General features: G+C 42.3%; 1 protein-coding gene across 1 annotated transcript in view; it reads right to left on the bottom strand.

Annotated features, from left to right (window-relative positions):
* Positions 1-24,829, bottom strand: part of RYR3 (ryanodine receptor 3) — a 364,723-nt gene that overhangs the window by 270,977 nt on the left and 68,917 nt on the right. The window contains exons 8-10 of the mRNA XM_060293473.1: positions 19,934-20,008; positions 17,547-17,703; positions 1,347-1,520 (exon numbers count right to left, since the gene is read on the bottom strand). Coding sequence (XP_060149456.1) covers positions 1,347-1,520; positions 17,547-17,703; positions 19,934-20,008 — 406 coding nt within the window. The remainder of the gene's footprint in view (positions 1-1,346; positions 1,521-17,546; positions 17,704-19,933; positions 20,009-24,829) is intronic.

Here is a 24,829-nt window from a genome sequence, read left to right as displayed (position 1 = left end):
TGTCTCCTAGTACTGTCATACTGTCCACATCTCTGCTTTGCTCTTCTCCACCATAGCTGGCACCTTCTGTTCGCTATCTTAGCGTCATACTCTATCCACAGTCAGCTTAAGATGCTAGGGGAAACTGCATATAGAATTTCAGGTTCATGTTTCTATAGTTTCCTCCACTGGGGAATGTGGCCCCTCAAGTCCCAGAAACCTCGACTGACCTTATCACAACTATGTCTCTCCAGCCCGGTGAAACTAACATAAGACCCCACTCCTTGGGCTGCAACTCAGAAAAATGCTGAGGGGAAAGTGGTGATAAAGGAGGAACTCACCTTAGTGCACTTACATTCTATTTGGGATCTTTAGTACCCATGTCCTGTGTGCCTTGCTTGTGGAAGCCTTCAAACGGTTTGTTTCTGTGTTTAATCCAGCCTTTATAATTGTTGGCAGAGGAAGGGCTGGGTTCATACAAGCTAGTCTTTGTGGCCTCTTACTTATTCTATTTTCTACCTCCTCTTTGTAATTTTATTTTCCCTTTCTGGATATTTTCCTGGTACATTTCACTTTATACAAAAATAAGCTATTTATTACTTTATGGTTTCCTCCCAACCTCCTTTCTTACAATAACCAGCATTCTGGGAAACTTTTCATCACCTCCCATTAGGCTGACATATAGAAAACACAGTGTACAGTGCTTCCTAGAACCTTATTATGGGACTCCTTGGCTACCCAAACCCATGTTTTGTTAAGGGTTTTCAAAAAAAAAAATTATCACGCCTGGAGCATCTATTTTCTGGTTCCTATCAAAAGAAACTCTATTATGGCAATTGACTTTCTGGAAAAAAGATGGTGTATGTATCCAAGCCAGATTTCCCACTGTAGCAGGCTGTGACAGACCACTCAGATCTGCATTCATTCTCTGGGAATACAGTATCATTCCACGGTATCTCCTATTTCTGCACGTTGGTTCCTGTGCGCTTGTTATCATGCTATCTGCCTTTTTCTTTGTGGAGATTCTATTTAGTCTGTATATTATGAAAACTGCATAATAACTCAAGTATCCACTTAAATGAAAGGCGCAATGATGTGGATACTCCCAAAACAGCATACCACCAAAAGTCATTTAGTTCAGGTTTTAGAGCACATGGAACATATTCTACCCTCTCCTCACAGATTTGTCATCTATGTAGCTCTTTTTTTCCCCCACTGAATATGAGGTCAGAGTAACCACATTAGGCTACACAATCTGTCACAGAAATAACTCTTCAGAATAGTAAGAAGTAAACATACATCATGTTCACCTGATTCTCACAATCACTTCTCTTGCCTAGTTGCTTCCAGCCTTTCTAACCCCTCACCTTTCTTTTCAGAGGTCCCAGGCGGGATGTCTTGGCATCTTGTGCTTTGTAGGTCACCCAGAGACCACTGGCTATATGTTGGACAAAGCAGACAGAGTCTCCGTACTTGATTTCTGGGACTCCCATGCCCTCTATATCTCGCTTGTGACTGGAATCCAGTTTCTCCTTGATTTCCTATTTCACAGAAAATGAAACAAAGGTAGGCATGTCTGATTAAATAGAAATGCAACGTATAAAGCAAGTCATCTGTGCAGAATTTGTAAGCCAGGGAACCGATTACCAGTATAATCATGATGTGCCTGTCCAAGCCAGGACTGTAGAAAGGCTTGCTTCCTCTATCTGCTGCTAATTGTAAAATCAATGGATTTCAAGTTTTGGCTACTTTAGTGATTATTTAATCACTCTTTGGTTCTGGTTTTATATAATTGTCCATTATATTTTCTACTTTCTTCATCCCGACTTAGATGCTTTAATAACTAACGCTTTACTGGCCAAATAACTTATTGTATTGTAACTTATTGTATCTTCCATGATTTTAATGGTTATGTTATATAAACGCCCTGACTCAGAGCTTTAAATATATCTGTTAAAATCATAAATATGGAGACAGAACCAAGATGGCGGAGTAGAAGGACGTGCTCTCACTCCCTCTTGCGAGAACACCAGAATCACAACTAGCTGCTGGATAATCATCGACAGGAAGACATTGGAACTCAACAAAAAAGATACCCCACATCCAAAGACAAAGGAGAAGCCACAATGAGATGGTAGGAGGGGCGCAATCACAGTAAAATCAAATCTCATAACTGCTGGGTAGGTGACTCACAGACTGGAGAACACTTATACCAGAGAAGTCCACCCACTGGAGTGAAGGTTGTGAGCCCAATGTCAGGATTCCCAACCTGGGGGTCCGGCAATGGGAGGAGGAATTCCTAGAGAATCAGACTTTCAAGCCTAGTGGGAATTGACTGCAGGACTTTGACAGGACAGGGGGAAACAGAGATTCCACCCTTGGAGGGCACACACAAAGTAGTGTGCACAAGGGGACCCAGGGGACGGAGCAGTGACCCCAGGGGAGACTGAACCAGACCTACCTGCTAGAGCTGGAGGGTCTCCTGCAGAGGCGGGGGGTGGCTGTGTGGCTGTGGCTCACCGCAGGGACAAGGACACTGGCAGCAAAAGTTCTGGGAAGTACTCCTTGGCGTGAGCCTGCCCAGAGTCTGTCATTAGCCCCACCAAAGAGCCCAGGTAGGCTCCAGTGTTGGGGTGCCTCAGGAAGAACAATCAACAGGGAGGGAACCCAGGCCCACCCATCAACAGTCAAGCAGATTAAACTTTTACTGAGCTCTGCCCACCAGAGCAACAGTCAGCTCTACCCATCACCAATCCCTCCCATCAGGAAACTTACACAAGCCTCTTAGATAGCCTCATCCACCAGAGGGCAGACAGCAGAAGCAAGAACTACAATCCTGCAGCCTGTGGAACAAAAACCACATTCACAGAAAGATAGACAAGATGAAAAGGCAGAAGGCTATGTACCAGATGAAGGAACAAGATAAAACAAAACAACTAAATGAAGTGGAGATAGGCAACCTTCCAGAAAAAGAATTCAGAATAATGATAGTGAAGATGATCCAGGACCTCAGAAAAAGAATGGAGGCAAAGATCGAGAAGATGCAAGAAATGTTGAACAAAGACCTAGAAGAATTAAAGAACAAACAAACAGAGATGAACAATACAATAATTGAAATGAAAACTACACTAGAAGGAATCAATAGCAGAATAACTGAGGCAGAAGAACGGATAAGTGACCTGGAAGACAGAATGGTGGAATTCACTGCCGCAGAACAGATAAAGAAAAAAGAATGAAAAGAAATGAAGACAGCCTAAGAGACCTCTGGGACAACATTAAGCACAACAATATTCGCAATATAGGGGTGCCAGAAGGAGAAGAGAGAGAGAAAGGACCTGAGAAAATATTTAAAGAGAATACAGTCGAAAACGTCCCTAACACGGGAGAGGAAATAGCCACCCAAGTCCAGGAAGTGCAGCGAGTCCCATACAGGATAAACCCAAGGAGAAACACGCCGAGACACGTAGTAATCAAACTGGCAAAAATTAAAGACAAAGAAAAATTATTGAAAGCAGCAAGGGAAAAATGACAAATAATATGCAAGGGAACTCCCATAAGGTTAACAGCTGATTTCTCAGCAGAAACTCTACAAGCCAGAAGGGAGTGGCATGATATACTTAAAGTGATGAAAGGGAAGAACCTACACCAAGATCACTCTACCCGGCAAGGATCTCATTCAGATTCGATGCAGAAGTCAAAAGCTTTACAGACAAGCAAAAGCTAAGAGAATTCAGCACCACCAAACCAGCTCTACAACAAATGCTGAAAGAACTTCTTTAAGTGAGAAACACAAGACAAGAAAAGGATCCACAAAAACAAACCCAATACAGTTAAGAAAATGGTCATAGGAACATACATATAGATAATTACCATAAACGTGAATGGATTAAATGCTCCAACCAAAAGACACAGGCTTGCCAGTGGATACAAAACAAGACCCATATATATGCTGTCTAAAAGAGACCCACTTCAGACCTAGGGACACATTCAGACTGAAAGTGAGGGGATGGAAAAAGATATTCCATGCAAATGGAAATCAAAAGAAAGCTGGAGTAGCAATACTCATATCAGATAAAATAGACTTTAAAATAAAGAATGTTACAAGAGACAAGGATGGACACTACATAATGATCAAGGGATCAATCCAAGAAGAGGATATAACAATTATAAATATATATGCACTCAACAAAGGAGCACCTCAATACATAAGGCAACTGCTAACAGCTATAAAAGAGGATATCAACAGTAACACAATAATAGTGGGGGACTTTAACACCTCACTTACACCAATGGACAGATCATACAAACAGAAAATTAATAAAGAAACACAAGCGTTAAATGACACAATAGACCAGATAGATTTGACTGATATTTATAGGACATTGCATCCAAAAACAGCAGATTACACTTTCTTCTCAAGTGCACACGGAACATTCTCCAGGATAGATCACATCTTGGGTCACAAATCAAGCCTCAGTAAATTTAAGAAAATTGAAATCATATCAAGCATCTTTTCTGACCACAATGCTATGAGACTAGAAATGAATTACAGGGAAAAAAACGTAAAAAACACAAACACATGGAGGCTAAACAATACATTACTAAGCAACCAAGAGATCACTGAAGAAATCAAAGAGAAAATCAAGAAATTCCTAGAAACAAATGACAATGAAAACATGACAATCCAAACCCTATGGGATGCAGCAAAAGCAGTTCTAAGAGGGAAGTTTATAGCTATACAAGCCTACCTCAAGAAACAAGAAAATTCTCAAGTAAACAATCTAACCTTACACCTAAAGGAACTAGAGAAAGAACAACAAACAAAACCCGAAGTTAGCAGAAGGAAAGAAATCACAAAGATCAGAGCAGAAATAAGTGAAATAGAAACAAAGAAAACAATAGCAAAGATCAATAAAACTAAAAGCTGGTAGCTTTTAGCGAGACTCATCAAGAAAAACAGGGAGAGGACTCAAGTAAATAAAATTAGAAATGAAAAAGGAGAAGTTACAACAGACACCGCAGAAATACAAAGCTTCCTAAGAGACTAGTACAAGCAACTCTACGCCAATAAAATGCACAACCTGGAAGAAATGGACAAATTCTTAGAAAGGCATAACCTTCCAAGACTGAACCAGGAAGAAACAGAAAATAGGAACAGATCAATCACAAGTAATGAAATTGAAACTGTGATTAAAAATCTTCCAGCAGGGCTTTCCTGGTGGCGCAGTGGTTGAGAGTCCGCCTGCCGATGCAGGAGACACGGGTTCGTGCCCTGGTCTGGGAAGATTCCACATGCCACGGAGCGGCTAGGCCAATGAGCCATGGCCACTGAGCCTGCAGGTCTGGAGCCTGTGCTCCACAACGGGAGAGGCCACAGCAGTGAGAGGCCCGTGTAACGCAAAAAAAAAAAAAAATCTTCCAACAAACGAAAGTCCAGGACAAGATGGCTTCACAGGTGAATTCTACCAAACATTTAGAGAAGAGCTAACACCCATCCTTCTCAAATTCTTCCAAAAATTTGCAGAGGAAGCAACACTCCCAAACTCATTCTATGGGGCCAACATCACCCTGATACCAAAACCAGACAAAGATACTACAAAAAAAGAAAATTACAGACCAATATCACTGATGAATATAGATGCAAAATTCCTCAACAAAATACTAGCAAACAGAATCCAACAACACATTAAAAGGATCATACACCACAATCAAGTAGGATTTATCCCAGGGATGCATGGATTCTTCAATATACGCACATCAATCAATGTGATACACCATACTAACAAACTGAAGAATAAAAGCCATATGATCATCTCAATAGATGCAGAAAAAGCTTTTGACAAAATTCAACACTCATTTATGATAAAAACTCTGCAGAAAGAGGGCAGAGAGGGAACCTACCTCAATATAATAAAGGTCATGTACGACAAACCCACAGTGAACATTATTTTCAATGGTGAAAAACTGAAAGCATTTCCTCTAAGATCAGGAATGAGATAAGGGTGTCCACTCTCACCACTATTATTCAACATAGTTTTGGAAGTCCTAGCCATGGCAATCAGAGAAGAAAAAGAAATAAAAGGAATACAAATTGGAAAAGAAGAAGCAAAACTGTCACTGGTTGCAGATGACATGATACTATACATAGAGAATCCAAAAAATGCCACCAGAAAACTATTAGAGCTAATCAACGAATTTGGTAAAGTTGCATGATACAAAATTAATGCACAGAAATCTCTGGCATTCCTATACACTAATCATGAAAAATCTGAAGGAGAAATTAAGGAAACACTCCCATTTACCATTGCAACAAAAAGAATAAAATACCTAGGAATAAACCTACCTACAGAGACAAAAGACCTGTATGCAGAAAACTCTAAGACACTGATGAAAGAAATTAAAGATGATACCAACAGATGGAGAGATATACCATGTTCTTGGATTGGAAGAATCAATATTGTGAAAATGACTATACTACCCAAAGCAATCTACAGATTCAATGCAATCTGTATCAAATTACCAATGTCATTTTTTACGGAACTAGAACAGATCATCTTAAAATTTGTATGGAGACACAAAAGACCCTGAATAGCCAAAGAAGTCTTGAGGGAAAAAAATGGAGCTGGAGGAATCAGACTCCCTGACTTCAGACTATACTACAAAGCTACAGTAATCAAGACAATATGGTACTGGCACAAAAACAGAAACATAGATCAATGGAACAAGACAGAAAGCCCAGAGATAAACCCATGCACCTACAGTCAACCAATCTATGAGAAAGGAGGCAAAGATATACAATGGAGAAAAGACAGTCTCTTCAGTAAGTGGTGCTGGGAAAACTGGACAGCTACATGTAAAAGAATGAAATTAGAACACTCCCAAACACCATATACAAAAATAAACTCAAAATGGATTAGAGACCTAAGTGTAAGACCAGACACTACAAAACTCTTAGAGGAAAACATAGGAAGAACACTCTTTGACATAAATCACAGCAAGATCTTTTTTGATCCACCTCCTAGAGTAATGGAAATAAAAACAAAAATAAACAAATGACACCAAGTGAAACTTCAAAGCTTTTGCACAGCAAAGGAAATCATAAACAAGATGAAAAGAGAACCCTCAGAATGGGAGAAAATATTTGCAAACGAATAAACGGATTAATCTCCAAAATATATAAACAGCTCATGCAGCTCAATATTAAAGAAACAAATAACCCAATCCAAAAATGGGCAGAAGACCTAAGTAGACATTTGTCCAAAGACGACGTACAGATGGCCAAGAAGCACATGAAAAGCTGCTCAACATCACTGATTATTAGAGAAATGCAAATCAAAAGTACAATGAGGTATCACCTCACACCAGTTAGAATGGGCATCATCAGAAAATCTACAAACAACAAATGCTGGAGAGGGTGTGGAGAAAAGGGAACCCTCTTGCACTGTTGGTGGGAATGTAAATTGATACAGCCACTCTGGAGAACAGTATGAAGGTTCCTTAAAAAACTAAAAGTAGAATTACCATATGATCCGGCAATCCCACTACTGGGCATATACCAAGAGAAAACCATAATTCAAAAAGACACATGCACCCCAATGTTCATTGCTGCACTATTTACAATAGCCAAGTCATGGAAGCAACCTAAATGCCCATTGACAGGCAAATGGATAAAGAAGTTGTGGTACATATATACAATGGAATATTACTCAGCCATAAAAAGGAACGAAACTGAGTCATTTGTTGAGACGTGGATGGACCTAGAGACTGTCATACATAGTGAAGTAAGTCAGAAAGAGTAAAACAAATATCGTATATTAATGCATGTATGTGGAACCTAGAAAAATGGTGCAGATGAACCGGTTTGCAGGGGAGAAGCTGAGACACATATGTAGAGAACAAACGTATGGACACCAAGGGGGGAAACCGCGGTGGGGTGGGGATGGTGGTGTGCTGAATTGGGTGAGTGGGACTGACATGTATACACTGATGTGTATAAAATTGATGACTAAAAAGAACCTGCAGTATAAAAAAACAAACAATCAAACAAACAACGAATACTAAACTTTCTTTGGGTTATTTTTATGGAAATATGTTAATATAAATGTTTCACACATTACATGAAATTTCTAATAATCTTATATGTTCTGGTATAATGTTATAAGTCATAATTCTAGTTATTACTTTAAAATGTATATCTCAGAAATAACTAAAAAAAAAATCATATAAGTATCTTTCACAGAAATCAGCAGAGGAAACAGACTCTTGGAGAAGGTCAGGAGCTAGTCCCATGCAGTAATTGTTGTATTAGTTTTTTATGGCCTCCTCAGTTGTGTGTTAGTCAATGGGTTTCATTCTTCAATTGCCACAGTTTCACGAAACTTACTGTCTAGTATGGAAAAAGGAGTTGCTTGTGCACCAGGTGTCCACTTGGTGATAACCTGAGGTGCCTGTCACAGAGTGACTCAGGAAGTGGACTGGTAACTCTGTCCCCTTCTCATCAATCAGGGCCTCTGTATGGTTCTACCCTATTTCCATTTCTTCTCTACATCTTGTGTTGAATTGCTCATTTGTAGAAGCCATCAGCTAGGTGGCATTTTGCATTTTTACAGAATAAAAATGTAGCACCCTGTTCCCTCCGCTGTGCCAACTTTACTCTCATTCTGAATGATGGAAAAACAGGAACTCGTGCACTAAGCTCTTCTCACGTGTAAGGCAGTGCCCTAAGTTCCTTACATACACTAACTCTTCATAACGGCCTCGGATGTAGCTACAAATATTATCCCAGTTTTACGGAGGAGAAAATGAAGGTCCAGAGAAACAAGAAATTTGTCCAAGGTCATTTAAGAAGTAGTGAAAGAGCCAAGATTTAAACCAGGAAGTCCAACTCCAGAGACTGTGCTCTTCCGATGGCCCCAAACTCCTACTCACCCTTTAATACCCTGCTCAGGTGCCACCTTCTCTGTGAAGGCGGAGTTAGTCTCTCCTGCTGTATTTCCCCAGCACAGTCTCATCCCTCTATTGAGTACTTAGCACATCACAATGTAAACGTGCTTGTTTAAATGATACTTTCCTTATGCCAGGTTATAAGAGAATGAAGGGCATGGGTCAGATGACAATTAATTTTGGATTCCTAATACAGAGAATTACCAATTACTTAACAAACATAAATTGAAGGAACAAATATATATAGCTGAGTAATTTTTTTCCTTCAAATATATATATAATTTTTCATTTCAGCTCCTAGTTCTTTCCTTGAAATCTTCATAAAAGCAAAATTAGTTATTTTGCACACATTTAAGGATCATTTTGAGCAATGTTAATATATTGCAGGAACATTCTTATTTTAAATATATGTTGAAACACCGGCTGGATTGTTAAATATGACTTATTTCTCAAAATGAACATTTCCAAAGGAACTTATTTCTGACTTTATAACAAAAGTCAGTGGGAAAATAGAATTTGATATTTTAGGATTCTTAATAGGCAAGTGGTCAAAAATGCATTTATTCTATAAAACAATGGATATTTGATTTTCGTTTCAAAAATATCCAGAGTTCTATAGACACTCAAGCCAGTAGGTGGATTTAAAATACAGCAAAGTTTTCATCTCTAGCCTGCTCTCTAACCATAGGCAATGCAGCAAAATAAAAATATTACACGCTGCAGCTGTTAAATATGAATAATTACACTGGTTACCAAGAGCTCATAGTTAAAATAGCACATATTCCCCAATGATCAGTGACTATGGTCATTTCACTTGTTTTATCACTTTTCATTGATTTAAATATGACTTTGCCAAAAATAAAATAAATACTAGGGGTTTTTTTTTAAGAGTCTCTGAAATAAATGGATCATTATTGTTTATAGACGATGGTATCTTTGCTTTTAAAAAATGGCATCAACTCCCAAAGTTCTATGGCTGGCACTACAGGGGCTGCTTGAAATTCAAAAGAAAGACAGAAGCAATAACAACAAAAACTAAAACATACAGACAAACGGACACTAAAGCCAACTCTACTAAACAACGATGACACAGCTTAAAGAAGTGAGAGCATCCCGAGATAGAGAAGTTGGATTTGGCTGACCACAGGTGGGTGAGCTCCTTTTGACTTAAGCCATGAACTAATGCTCCCCTCTCTGTCTTCACTTGAACATGGCCCCAGATGTATTTACTCTACTGCTAGAAATGGAAACTTCCTATACGATGGGGCTATTTCAGTCACTCCCTTTCAATAACTCCCCAATTCCCACAGAACACAATTCTCACTTCTAAAGTTCTTGTATACCACGTGCTTTAACCAAACTGGACTACGTCTCTGTGTCATATCAAGTGTTCCCTCCCTCAGGGCCTTTACTGACATTACACTTCCTGCTTGGAATGCCCCTACTTCATCTCTGTATCTTTTCATCTTATCCATCAAGCCTTTTGCAGATCCACCTGTGCATTTTCTCTGATCTCATGGCACCTCCCTTCCACCCTCTCAAGACTCTTTACCATCTTCTGCAATATGAATCCTTTGCTGGTACACTTCCCGTCCCCTGTCTCCAAGGGCAAGACTGAGATTTGTTTGTCTTTACACTTCGCACAATGCTCTGCCTAGGTTGCAAATAATTTGTTTTATTGGTCTGTGAGCATCAATTTATCTGTTTATCTGCATCAACCTCCCCTACGTTAGATCATGAGTGGATTCCAAGAAGGAACAGGTTACTTGGCCTAATAATGTGTTGAAGGGTAATAATAATCATTACCCCTTGTCTCCACTGAGAGTTTACAAGGAAATGGTTGTGACCACATCATTATTGTCACATAAGTATGTATTTAGTTTAGATGATAAGCTGCTGCGCTCCAGATTGATTTAAAACTTCTAGAAGGACACGAAAGGGAACTGGAACTACTATTCGTTTAGTGCCCACTTTGAGTGAAGTATTTTGCCAAGTGCTTTACAATGACAACACCAACATGTGAATTTACCAAAGACCTACACGGTGATGTATGTTAGACATGACACTTTAAAAACATTTTATCTAAACCTTTCAATGGCCCTGCTGTTTTTATTTCTCCTACTTTATAGATGATAAAACTGAGGCTTGCAGAGTTGGAGTAATTTGCTCAAAGCCCTGTAGCTAGTAAGCAATGGAAGAGAATCCAAAGACAAGTGTAATTCCACAGCCCATTTGTCATTTGAACATAATTTCTTGAATGGTAACTATCAGTACAGTTAAGTATTGATTGTATTAATGTTTATGTGTTTGAATGCTGTTATAAAGAAGAAGTGGAAAATATATGTTATCATTTTGTGAAAAAAATGGCTCTGGGTTCTGAAGTATAAACTTCAGGAGTCATACATACAACCACTCATGACAACAAGGTGATACGGTTTATATTCAAGGTGCAACTGGAATTTGGAAGAGAGAACAACTCACTCTGCCTGGGGAGCTCGTGATGATTTTATACCAGTTGCCACTTTATGTGAGCTTGGCTAGGAGAAAGAGGAGAGACGGGGAATGCGGAAGGGGTGGACATTCTAATAAGATGGGTATAGTGTGGCAAGTGGGTGGTGAAGTCCAGAAAGGGACCTGAACAACAAGGACTCTGACTTTATCCTATAGGTGCACGTTTCTCAAACTCACACTGTTCACAGACTTTCTGTGGGAAAAGAGGACTTTGGACAGTATCTTCTTCCAGGAGTCAAAGGGAACATTAGGATAGTATAAAATGGACTCTTATGAGAATAGCAAAAAGAAACAAAACAACCTATTCAACTCTGTTTAACACAGCATTTTACTTAAAAAAATTTTTTTTCCCATAGAATTATTGTTTGGAACACCTCTTGGAAAAAGCTAGCATAGGTAATGGGAATCCGTTGAGAATTTTAAGTGAGGGATAACACAAGGGTTGCATCTTAGAACAATTGTTCCAGCAGCAATGTGAATGACGGATTGAAAAGAAACAAAGGCATAGAGATGGACGAGTTTTAGCTACGGTATTAGAAATCTAGCACGATATCTGGCACAGAGTAGGTCCTAATTCGTGTTTATTATTAGAGTGAAATTTGCTGCATTTGACGTATTGAAGCCACCTACATTCACAGAGGACAAAAAAGTACCTTTCCAAAAGACAGGAAACAATCAAAAAAGATTCAGAGGAAAAGGAGATATGGGAAGATGGGCCCCATTCATGGATGCTGGGGTCAGCCATCAATAAAGTGCTGGTGAGACCATTCCTTCGTAAAAGTCGCAGGAGAAACCTTGAGAAATCACCTTTAGGTTCACTTCTCCACCAATACAGTCCCCTTCTGCATTTCTGATCTCGAATGGGAGGTCTTAGAATGGCCTTAAAAAAACTGCACGCTGCAGGATACTGCAAGGAGCCTGGCTGGCCCCAGGGCTGGCTGCAGAGCCTCTGCTGGGTGGGAAGCCAATGACAGATCCTCTGCCATTTCCAGCACGCTAGGGGAGCAGGCCTGTCCGGCTCGTTAGGGAAGGTGCATTTCGTAAGCAGCGGTCACTGTGCTGGGCTCTTTCCTCCGTCTTTCTCATCAATCCCTCCCTACATGATCACCTTCAGGTAGGCCGCACTCCTGCCATTTCATGGATAAGGAAACACTCTCTTAGGTCATCTTCCTGGTCTCATTTAATCCTCATAACAATCCTTCGGGACATACTTCTTCACTCTCGTGTTTTACAAAAAGAGACAGGAAGACTGAACAGCATATGGTGGAGCCAGGATTCAAAGCCAGGTTTCTTCCACTTCAAAGCCCAGGGTTCTCCTTGACTGCCTCTCTATCTGGTCCACTTTGAACAACCAAGTCTTGGGAAACTGTCGAGTTAAATTTTAAAAATGCTTTGTAGATTCCATTTAAAATGAAACTGCAGGAGGTGGTGCTGTCTTGGGATGATTGAATCTCAAGGTCCTTGTTTTCTTCTTTCCCCTTCCCTCCTTTCCTTCATACCCTCTCTTTCCCCAGCTGAGAACTTGGTGAGGAAATGGACAGAGCCAGTAAGGGGACAGGGGCAAACAGCACTACCTCAGTGCTTGCGATTTCACAGAGGGATGCTGGGAGCCCCGCTGCCCTCTTGTATCGGGCGGGGCCGCTGAGGTTAAAATGCTCAAGAGGATCCCGTCTACAGGGATGCTTTCCACTCACAGCAGAGAGAGCAGTGGGCAGTTTTTAAAGGGGAAGTCATGTTTGGCCAAGAACACAGATCTTAACATATAGTAGATATGTGATAAATGTTGACTGAATTGAATTGGATGTTTTTATACACTGAGGAAAAATTTCCTCCAACTGAGAACAGTGATAGCTGTCTGCCTTTATGTAACAAAGGAGGCAAAATGTGAGACGATCTCAATCACTCAAAACTTACGGTAGAGTCATCAAAAGTAGCCATAAAATAAATGGCTTCATATAATAAGGCTTGCTTTAACATTAGTAATTCACCCTTCCCTGAAGGGAACTGAGTGTTATACACTGACGTGGAGACATGACATCTAAATAGACGGTCTTGCTGTGCCAGAGTAAATATTAAATCGCGTTACCCGACAATCCTTGGGGCATGGCCTTGCAATGTCAAGACCACGGGAAAATGATGTGAGATCAAGTTCACAGAAATTTGACTTCGATGTTCAAACGAATGAATGTCTCTCCTTAAGTGTTTATAGGGGTTGTGTTATGATCGAAAATGATTGCACAATGATGAGAAAATCTATGAAGAGGATGGAGGTTAAAATGGAATGGGTTTCACTCTGTATGAACCTATGACCTCATTTACGTATCCCTTCAGCAAGCAATGCTCAAACTTACTACATGCTACACACTGTGTGGGGTGCAGAGGTACAGAAAGGGCTGGGGGCATGTGATCCAGGAGCTCCCCGTCAAGTGAGTGGTGACTGTAATGGAATCGTGAACAGGGTCCTGCTGGAGGGAAGGGGAAGGGCCTTCTTCCTGTGAGGGGCACTTGACATTTGTCTGAAAGATGCGGAGGAGTTCGCTGATGACGGTACATGGAGGGTTAAAAGGGTACAGGTTTAGCGATGAGAAAAGATAACACGTTCAAAGACGATACGTACTTCGTATGCTAGAGCTCAAGGCAAGCGTGAGCTGGTGGCCAGTGATACCATGGAAGGGCGGGCAGGGGTCGGCCCTTAAAGCATCTTTTATGACAGACTTCAAATGAGCTGCAACTAGATTAAGAATTGTGTTCAAGGTTCCACAGTGGGTAGATGGGAGTCAAGGCCAGATCTAGGTGACTTGGAAGCCATGTTCTACCTTACGCGCTACCCCTTCCAGATTAAGGGAATAGGTGCGATGCTGTGATTCGGAGCCCTCAGTACTTCCCAGGCCTCCAGTTTGATTTGGATCCCCCGCTGAAGGAGAGGAATGCAAGCTCTGACCGAGATCCCATTCTGCTCATTCACATAGTTTGCTCAGAGACCACAGTTTGATTCCATCTGAGCCGGGCCAGGTCAATGACTGCGGCCGATGCTCGGACTTGACCCCCAACCCAGCAAGGTTCAGTCACGCCCCCGTCCTGTCATGCGGATACAAGATTCACAGGGGCACCTGCCATCTTCCTTGTAAGGACAGTTTGCTGAGGATATGAACACACACCTGCGGCCGACCTAGGGCCCCGGGTCATGCAGTCATAGCTGTCACGGGCTCGTGCAGCCTGACAGGAAACGTGGGGCGGGAAGCCCATCACTGCCGGTGACTCAGAGCCCAGCGTCCTCCCAGAACACAGGAGCCTAAATCGTGCTCCTTTCGGGAGTCTCTTCTCCTGTTCTCCAGATTCTCCAGCATACAGAGAAGATCAGAGGAATAGCCCCACTCAACCCCATTCAATGAGGCACAAAGGACACACTATCTCCCCCTCTCAACCTTCCCACTGAGTCCCCCCAAACCCTGTGCCACCACCCAGGTCCTGACACGCTATTTCAGACCCCTGTCTGCCGTCTGCTCCATCACCTAACACCTGGTACAGGTGAGAGCTGGCAAGACAACTCAGAGCCTTCCCACTGTTGAAAATCAGAGCCACAAATCTGTCTGCTGGGGAACACTGTTCCCCAGTGAGGGGAAGCACAGTGGAGAGTGTACTTAAGGAAGAGAGCCTGCACCAAGTAAGGTAAAAGTACATGTACTAAGGAGGAGTCTGGAGGCCCAGAGAAATCAAGGCATCTCTAGAGTTCTTCCCCAGGAGCTCTTTGGATCGTGGACGGCAGAACTCCATGTTCCCACATGTTCTTCCTTCCCGTGCAGCTTCACCGTTAAGATGCCCAATGCCCTGTCCACACAATGTCCCAAGGAAGCGCCAATCTCCTGGGGGATGCAGCCTTATGTTGGCCTGACACGGAGACTAGGTCACTTTAATTTCAGTTCCTTTCAAGTTAAAATGAAGGTAGCCGGACTGAACACTGCTGCACTGAGAGGTATTTAAACCTCCAACGTTGTGATGCCAATGAAATGCAACCACATTGCCAAGTGCACAGGACAATGTGACTCACGGGTGACTTTTCATCCAGCTCTGCTATGCTGGCAGCCCCCTGGTACCATGATGCCTTTCAGCCATCAGCTGCTGGCCTCCCTGTGCATGGAAACTGGGGGACTTGCGGAGATGAGGAATGAGCTTTTGGAGGGTAAAATGTGCTCACAGGCTGGCAGTGGTGCCGAGTAGAAGGAATGTTATGAGGACTCTCCGGGGTACTCTGAGCTTGTTTGGCTTCCCGCAGAGGCCACAACACAGGGCTGAGCCATACTCCACGAGGATAGGCCAAGAAAGGAACGGAATGCAAGAGTCCCCTTGGAGCAGGATCCCGCCAGCTGCCTGGAAGGCCACCTGATTCTTCTGCTGTCACAAGAGAAGGCTCCTTCTGCAGTGGTAAAGACCTCAGTGTCAGGGTTCATCCCAGGGCTGAGGAGACTGGGGTAGAACGCTCAAATAAGGGACAAGCCAAGCTGGCATCTTAGAAAGGTATTTACATGGTCACCAGCTATGACGAGTCACTTCTTACTTTCCACCCCTCCCGACCCTCCCACACCTGCTCTCCCCGCCCACTTCATGTCCAAGTTGTCTCGAGGACTTTTCTGTTGCTTTGTTTCACTGCTCCTTTTAGCCAGTTGCAATGTCCTAACACACTTCCTGGAGGCCAGAATGTTTTATTCCATGGTCATCAACTTGAATTTAAAATCCTTCTTGTGTTGAGAATCTTAAAAAAAAACAAAAGCGAGGGTAACATGAAGGAGATGAGCTCCGAAAACCAGAATGAAGTCAAGGAGCTAACGTGCCATTGGAAGAGAAGCAGACAGAAGGAGATGCTTGAATGGAACTGATGGCAGGAAGCTCTCATTTCTTAAGGTTTGAACCATGGGTGTAGGAAAAGCCTAACTCTGATACAGGGCAACTAGGGGAGAAAAATCTCTGTGCCAGAGATTCTCTGCCTAAAAATACTTCAGGACCATAAAAGGAGGGAAAAAAAGGAGTGTGACTCCTTGCTTCAAGGAAGACAGTGCTGAAAGACCGGCCTCTCTGATTCATTATGAAGCAGAGACGTCCCGCAGGAATGCAGCTGTCAGCTTGACACCGAGTCCTACATGAACGGAATCATCAATAAGCCTTTACTGAAATCGTGTTGAGAACGCAAATCAAGATCTATTTCTGGAAAAGAGCAAAGAAGAATGAAGCTAGAGATGAAGTTCCCTACGGAGATGCTGAGCTGTCCTCTTAGGAGGTGCAGGCTCCCTGACAACTATGCGTATGTTGGGCACAGCCCTTCTCATGCTTGGCTAATCTTTCCAGAACAATCATAAAGTAACAGAGCACCGAACTGTCTGTCAGAAGCTAGCTCCGTGTGCAATTCCGACCATCCAACTAGATCCAGCTCTGAGTTACGCAGAGTCAAAACCTGGCTGACCGTTAAAGACAAAGGTTTCAAAAAATATTTGTCTCTCCACACACCAAGTGGCCAAGCTACATGTTTGGGGTTAACACGGTGACCACAGAATTCACTCTTAAAGAAGGCTGGGGATGGACAGGCCAGAGCTAAGAGATCTGGAGAGAACAGACGACCTGGGAAGAGGAACTAGTAACTCTGTATAATATAAATAACTGCAAGACGATGTCGTGTCCAGAATTACACCTTCTCTGCATCTTTCTGAAAGAAATCACTTCCTTGCTTTAGCTAAATGTAGCGCTGAAACTTATGCCTCCGTGTTACCCTGCTTTATGGGGAGTGAAGCATATGACTTAAAAGTACTAAAAACAATTCAGAACATGTTTAACAACAACAGTATTTTCCATTAGCCTCTGAGCGACACTGTCCCTTCCTGTGAACATTTTTGTTTTCTAGGGCTTTCTACTTTCCTTTAAAGTTTTTCCCTCCTAAGACTTCAACCTTCAACCCAGGTAAGCATTCCTCTATGAACTCAATTCAAAAGATAAGAGAACAAAGTGTTTATCATAGGTCTCATTTCCAATTCCATTTTGTTCCAGCCTACTTTATTTTTCAGTCACCGTTCTACCTGGAGGTTTCAGAGCTTTCACTTTGAGAACGAGGTCGAAGTCCACCTCACCTTTGATGCTCGGAAAGAGAAGGCTGTGGACTTGGTGTCTGATTTTCCCCGGTCTTGCAGTATAAGGCCTTGGTCCTCTGTCAAGGCCAGGTAGTGGCCTGTGGTGAGATGCCGAAGTCGGAAAGCCTGGCCCCATCTGATGTTACTGCCGCTCCAACTGGGCAGATGAAACAGACAAGAAATTGCATTTACACAAAAATCAGTCCTTTTCAATATTTACCCTGTGCTTTTTCACACAGGCCTTCTGGGGTTCATCCCCTGACTCCTGGCTTGCTCTAGGATTGCATGCCTGCCTACAACTCAGCATGGTGTTCTCTAATGAACTCTCTTAAGATCACCAACAAGGAACATGGTCCTGGGGGCAGGTCAGTGGTTTAATGGAACTGGAAGTCCCAAGCTTCCAATTTTTCCTTCACTCCGCTGAAGTGTCTTGATGCCAAAACCACAAAAAAAGAAAAAAAAAAAAAAAAAAAGGGAAGCTTGCCTTTTTAGAGAAACTTGTTCCTGGGAAAGTAAAGCATTTCCAAACGTGCCACCTCAATTCAAGCATTTTACTACCACCACTAATTTGAAAAGAGATACACACCCCTATGCTCACTGCAGCATTATTTACAATAGCCAAGATATGGAAGTAACCTAACTGTCCATCAATAAAGAAAATGTGCCGTATACACATACACAATGGAATACTAGTCAGCCATAAAAAAGAATGAAATTGTGCCATTTGCAACAACATGGATGGACCTTGAGGGTATCATCCTAAGTGAAATAAATCGGACTGGGTAAGACAAATACCATATGATTTCACTCATCTGTGGAATCTGAAAAACAAAACAAATGAGCAAACAAAGAAAACAACATAAATTTCATAGATACAGAGAGTAGACTGGCAGTTGTGAGAGAAGGCAGGTTGGGGAGGTGGGAGAAGTGAGTAAAGGGGAGTAAGAGGTACAAAGTTCCATGGTCCTGCATCAAAAGGCTGGCATTCAACAAAAGTCATGTTAAGTGTTAGGGTAGGACTTATGCACCGAGTAATCTGTATCTAATTTATCCTTTCAGTTAGAACAAAACGTTTCAGGAATACATGTATCAGCTTTTAAAATGACCCTCCTCTTGAGCTAATTCTTTGGAGCCCCAAAGAATCCAAATAACACTGATAAAAGGCTTAAATTGTTCATATTTAAGACTCTGGGGAAATAAACAAAGAACCATAACTGGAACTCTCTCTCTCTCTATATATATATATATATACATATATACTTATTTTGATTTTTTAAAAGTTCATTAAACAAGAACCAAGCCCTAATACCCTGAAAAAACAAAGAGTATGACACTATAAGAATTTCAACAGGCTTGAAAGAGAATATAAATACCACAAGCCAGCTAACAACCACAAGCTAACCAGGATTCTTTCAACCAGCCACCTCCAGAGTTTCTCAGTAAAAAATGTGAATGTACCTGCATGTGTATGTGTGAGAGAAGTTCTAATGTTTTCTCCTGATCTCCAGTGGATTATCTTGAGGACCCCCCGGGGGGCATATAGCGTCCCCACCCCCACCCCCCCCATTAGAGAGATTTTACTTTGAACAAGTGTTCAGGGAGAGACTGAGCAGAGAGCTAGAGGGAGAGGCACAGAGGGAAAACCAAAAATGGCAACACTGACCCTCCTCTCACCTCGAGCAGTTTAGCTCTAACCTAACTTGTGACCCCTCCAGGCAAAATAAAGGTCCAGAGCTTAACTGGACCCCCCCTTCTGTAGTCTGATGTTTAGAGACGCCATGTTTTTACTCAAGTACCTGTATCCAGAGTCTCAGCCTCCCATTCCTTCATCCAGGTACAACTGTTTCCGACAAGTTCTGATAAATACAGTTTCCTTCACAGCTACACTTCCAGTGATGTTTTAGTCTTCCCTACCTCATGTGATTACAGCCCTCTGTCATTTAAAGCTAATTTTGCACTGGAGCCAACAAGGCTACTGGGAGGAGGAAAACTTACCTGGGTTCCAGAGAATCTACTTAAGAAAATAAATGGGCGAACAGCTTTGATGGCTCTCGGTGAACATGTCTGTGCTTGCCTTTTATAACATAGCCACTGCAAGGGCAGCAGGAGCTGGGGGTTTGGTTCAAGGCAGCAGAGCTTGCTGGCTTCAGAGTCAAAACGGAGGTGTTGGAAATCGTGTGTGTGTGTGTGACTGCGTGCGTGCGTGCGCGTGTGTGCGTGCACTTTAAAAACAAAAAACACAGTCACAGACATTTCAGAATTTAGCTCTTGGCCAAGGAACTTCTAAGAGTTTGCCAGGTGATATGGAACAAATGAAACATTTAAGACAATGGACTGTCCTGGAAAAGAAAATCCTTGAAAAGAATGCCCCCCTGACACTCCATTACCTTATCCGAAGGGGTTCCACTCTCCACAGAGATCTGGCTCTCGTGCCAGCTCCCCCAGCTTCGTAGTATATCCTCCTGTGAGCAGAGTTGGAGATTAGCTCCTCTGTGCCGAATGCTCATCAGCACCGGGCAGGGAACAGCTCCCTGCAGAGGCTGCTCAGAACCCGCTGTATTTCGAAGCCCTCACAGAGTCAGCGAAACGAGAAGCAAGAGTCAAAGGAAGGCACTACTTCCCAGTCTCTCTTATAAGGGAAAAAGGGTGCTAAAGGGGAAGGAACTGCTAGCCACATACTCATCATGGACACTCATGGACCGTCAGGTGTACGATGGAAAAAGGACTGTCTCTATTTCCACATCAGGAGTCAAAACAGCCCAGTCACATCATCAGACGCGATACCAAACGCTCCAATTCTTTCTCGTTCAGCTCGCTGTTGCAGTTTCACATCTTTAGAAAATGTATTTGTACTTGTAAAACATATACGTAGTACTGTGTGAATTCATTTCCATTGTTCTAGGAAGCTGGGCACAAAGCTCTATTCTCAGTTGCTGTTGTCTCCTTTCCTGCATTAACAATAATCTTTTAATGTGTTTTTAACAAAAATGTTGACTTTGGAATAACTCTAGATTTGTAAAAAAAAAAAAATTGCAAAGATAGTCCAGAGAGCTTCCGTATAGTCTCACTCAGTTTCCCCTACGGTTATCATCTTACATTACTATGGTACAGTTGTCAGAACTAAGAAACCAACATTGGCACATTATTACTAACTAAACTCAAGACTTTATTTGGACTTCATCAGTTTTTCTATTAATTCTTTTCCTGTTTCAGGATCCCATCCTGGAGGTTGCATTGCATTTAGTTGTTATGTTTTCCCTGTTTCCTTTGGTCTGTTAGAGTTTCTTAGTCTTTCCTTGTTTTTCAGGACTTTGCTAGTTTTGAGGAGTACAGGGCAGGCATTCTGTAACATGTCCCATGAAATGGGTGTGTTTGATGTTTATCTGATGATTATCAAAGTCTGATTTTTAATCCATACAATTGGGACCAACCCATCTATATCACAGATTATGAGGAATTAAATGAACTATCTTAGTTTAAAGGTATGTCTCATGATAGTGGTCCCTGGATTGCCAGGTATACTGAATCCAGATACTTTGAGAATCTTGTGACCTTGGATCAACACTGATCATTTAATTGCATTTAATTTCACTAATTTAAAATGCTACCTCTACTGTAGAGGGTTTGTATATATCACAATCGAATTACTCAAACTCCAGAAGAATCTTGATCTAAATTTTAAGACAACAGGTAATCAATAGAGGGGAAGAGGAAAGGTGTGGTGATTACTTCCTTCTCCCAAGAAGTATTATAATTATGAGCTGGTTAAAAATACGGGCTTGGGAGTCAGGCAGACCTGAATTTGAATCTATTAGCTGTGTGACCTTGTCAAGTCCCTTCAAATCTCTGTGCATCAATTTCCTCACCTGTAAAATGAGCCTAATAAGGGTACATAAGTCACAGAATGGTTGTGAGCATTTAATGGGGTTTTTTTAAAAAAATAATGAATGTGCACAAAGATGTTCATGGGTGTACAAAATACTATGTATTGTTGATTTTTATTTAAATATAGATGTTGACAAATGTGCATCGAAAGCTACTTACCTGGCACAGAAATCCAATAAAACACTGCATTAACAGTGGCTACCTTTTGGTGGTGGGATTATAGAAGATATTCTAAACCTTTTTCAAATGTATGTACTATCAGGAAATATGTAGTAAATATTAAGAAAGAAATCCTAGGCTACTGCAGAGCTCCAACACCCCAGGTGTCTCTGTGCCAGGCCCAGAATAGTAATGATGCTGTACTGACCTAGCCCTGCAGGAAAATTTGTTGAGATTTTCACTGACGCTTCTCCATCCTCAATGAAAGCAAAAGCGGTCTCTCAGGTGGAAACGGTGGAGCAGATCACCCTAGGTCACATGATTTGAGAACTCTCTCCCTCTGACATTTAAAGAATTCTAGAAGGTTAGTCCTTCCCACCTAGGAGATGCGGGTGGTTTGCTCCATTGAATCTCGAAAGGTTACAGAGGTTGAAACAACCTGCCCCCGCTCTCAAACAATTACCCAAGGAGAGGAGGTGAGTGGGTGGGGAGCTGAGGTGCTCTGAAAGCTTGGCTGACAGCTTAGCCTTAGTTTCAGTGAGTTAAGTGACTTATTCCAGGATGCTTGACAAGCCTGAGGCAGAGGCAAGGATCAGAGCTCAGAATGTTAGATTATTCTTTCGGCTTTGCACCCTGGGACGGTCAGCCTCTCTACCCAGCCTGGCTGCTCTCAGGCTTTACAAGGAATGATTTCCTCTGGAAAGTCAGCCCCATTACGGTGGAATCACTTGCATGCCTTCCTGACTCTGGGCACCTTTTTGTGTATTCTTGATTTCCTATTCCTTTGTGCTCTCCCAAATTTCGGTATTCCTGGCTATCCTGGCCAGTTCTGAGGATTGACCTGATGACACGTGACAATGATGAGGCTTATGACGCACCTCACCTAGACAGCAAAAAATGCCGAGGCATCCTGTGTTGAATGAGAGACCAGTTGCTACAAAAATCCGAGTTCCAGTATAAGGAGCCACTGCTGACTCCCCCCAGTCTCAACTCCTTCCTAGGAATAGTCTTTTTATTTTTCCTTACAAAGAAAAGGAAGAGCCTTTTTATTTTTATCTGTCGATTTCTTTTTTTCCCCAAAATACAAATTAGCTCACGTGAAATCCTCAGCCAAAGGAAGGCCGGTTTTGCTCTTAACTCAATGATGGCATGCATGCCTTCCTCAGGGGGCCGATTCTGGGAATTCCTCTCTATCTGTTTCACTCTCCCCTGCAGCACCTTCTTTCAAATACTTGTCCAGCCTTTCTTTTGGGTCAGGATCTTGTTGAACCACTCGATAGGAGTGCCCACCAAATGACAAGCTTCTCCAAGTAGCATTGTTTCTGCCCAGATGCTTCTAATTTGGTTCTAAATTTAATGACAGGTGCATGTGTGTGGGGGGAGCGGTAAAGGGCCATGCAAATGTTATTTTAATTGTTTCCAAATTCCTTTCCCTAACAAAAGAATAGGAAAGGGAAGAGAGAACTAGTGAGTTTTGACGTGTTCCATCTTAGATGGAGCCAACTCTGCCAAACTCACTAACAAAACTTCAGTTCTGTATCCACCTGCAAGCTTTGGCCTTACTGCAGCAGGATAAGATATTAAAGAGACAGTACGTGGGCTACTGCATAATTTCACTGTTTGAAAAAAAAGGAGGGCTTCCCTGGTGGCGCGATGGTTAAGAATCCACCTGCCAATGCAGGGGACATGGGTTCGATCCCTGGTCCGGGAAGATCCCACATGCCGTGGAGCAACTAAGCCCATGCGCCACACCTACTGAGCCTGCGTGTCACAACTACTGAAGCCCGTGCACCTAGAGCCCGCGCACCACAACAAGAGAAGCCACCATAATGAGAAGTCTGAGCACCGCAACAGAGTAGCCCCCGCTCGCTGCAACTAGAGGAAGCCTGTGCACAGCAACAAAGACCCAACACAGCCAAAAGTAAATAAATAAATATTTTAAAAAATAAATTAAAAATTTAAAAAAGGAAAAGAAAATCGCAACTGAGTAGGATCACATGTCATTATCTAGTGTAGGGAATCCTTAATTCCAAGGGATATCAGGTCAGCCTAACTTTTCTACTCAGAGATAACTGCCAGCCACTGGACCAGTGCCAGGAAGGCTAGACACCATTCCGGGTCACATCTGGTTCCCATGAAGGGATACACAGAGGACAGAGCAAGTAGAAAGAGGTTCAGAACAATAAAGGATATACATTGCCAATGGGTAGTTTCTAAGATGCACAGTAACACACTCAAGCACATTGCTCCTGGGGGTCCTTTAGAACATAAAATAAGGAAGGAGCCCTGGCTGGAGACTCAGCATCTCTGGGTTTCAGGCTCCCATCTGAAATCATCCAGTGTGTGACCTTTGGCAGGAGCCTGACTTAGATGATTTCTAAGATGTGTGAATGTGATCACGTGTTTCTAATGAAGTAAAAGAAATGCAGTTAATGAGGTTCCCGTAGGCATCGTGCAAAACCAAAGAATGTATTACGAGCGATCTGGGAGATCAGACTTGTTGCTGTCCTAAGTTCAGTCTAATTTACATCTGAGATTTGATTTTTTAAAATATATCAGAGTTCCATAGTTACAGAGGCCAAGCTTTTTATACTCTGTTCCTCTGTATATAAACAGAACACTAAAGGATGCTTCAGTGTGAATTTAAGACCTAGATTAATATCTTCCATCTCCTGATTTTGAATTTTGGAAAAGCATCCTTTGAGTAGATAACTAGAGATCCAAAGAAAGCATCATCCTCAGCAGTACATGCCGCCCCGGCACCATCCCCTGCTAATCCAGCTCTGGTTGGATATCGACATTTGGTTTCTCCAATCCTGTTTGATGATAAGCAGAATGAAATCACTGAACTTCACCTTCATAGTACATAAAAGGGGGAGTAATAGAGATAATCTGCCTTTGAAGAGCCTGGTGAATAATTTATGTAAGTGCACAGACTCACTAGAATGACCATCCTGATTTCCATCACAAAATTGGGTTCTTCAGGGCTTCCCTGGTGGCGCAGTGGTTGAGAGTCCGCCTGCTGATGCAGGGGACACGGGTTTGTGCCCCGGTCCGGGAAGATCCCACATGCCGCTGAGTGGCTGGGCCCGTGAGCCATGGCTGCTGAGCCTGCGCGTCCGGAGCCTGTGCTCCGCAACGGGAGAGGCCACAACAGTGAGAGGCCCGCATACCGCAAAAAAGAAAAAAAAAAAAAAAGCGTCCTTCAGTCTACAATTAATGCTACCAGAAACTCCTTA

Source organism: Globicephala melas, chromosome 2 (genome assembly GCF_963455315.2).
Source record: "Globicephala melas chromosome 2, mGloMel1.2, whole genome shotgun sequence".
NCBI classification, from domain to species: domain Eukaryota; kingdom Metazoa; phylum Chordata; class Mammalia; order Artiodactyla; family Delphinidae; genus Globicephala; species Globicephala melas.
The sequence above is the reverse complement of the archived record's forward strand: the minus strand, read 5'-3'. Positions and strand labels throughout refer to the sequence as shown.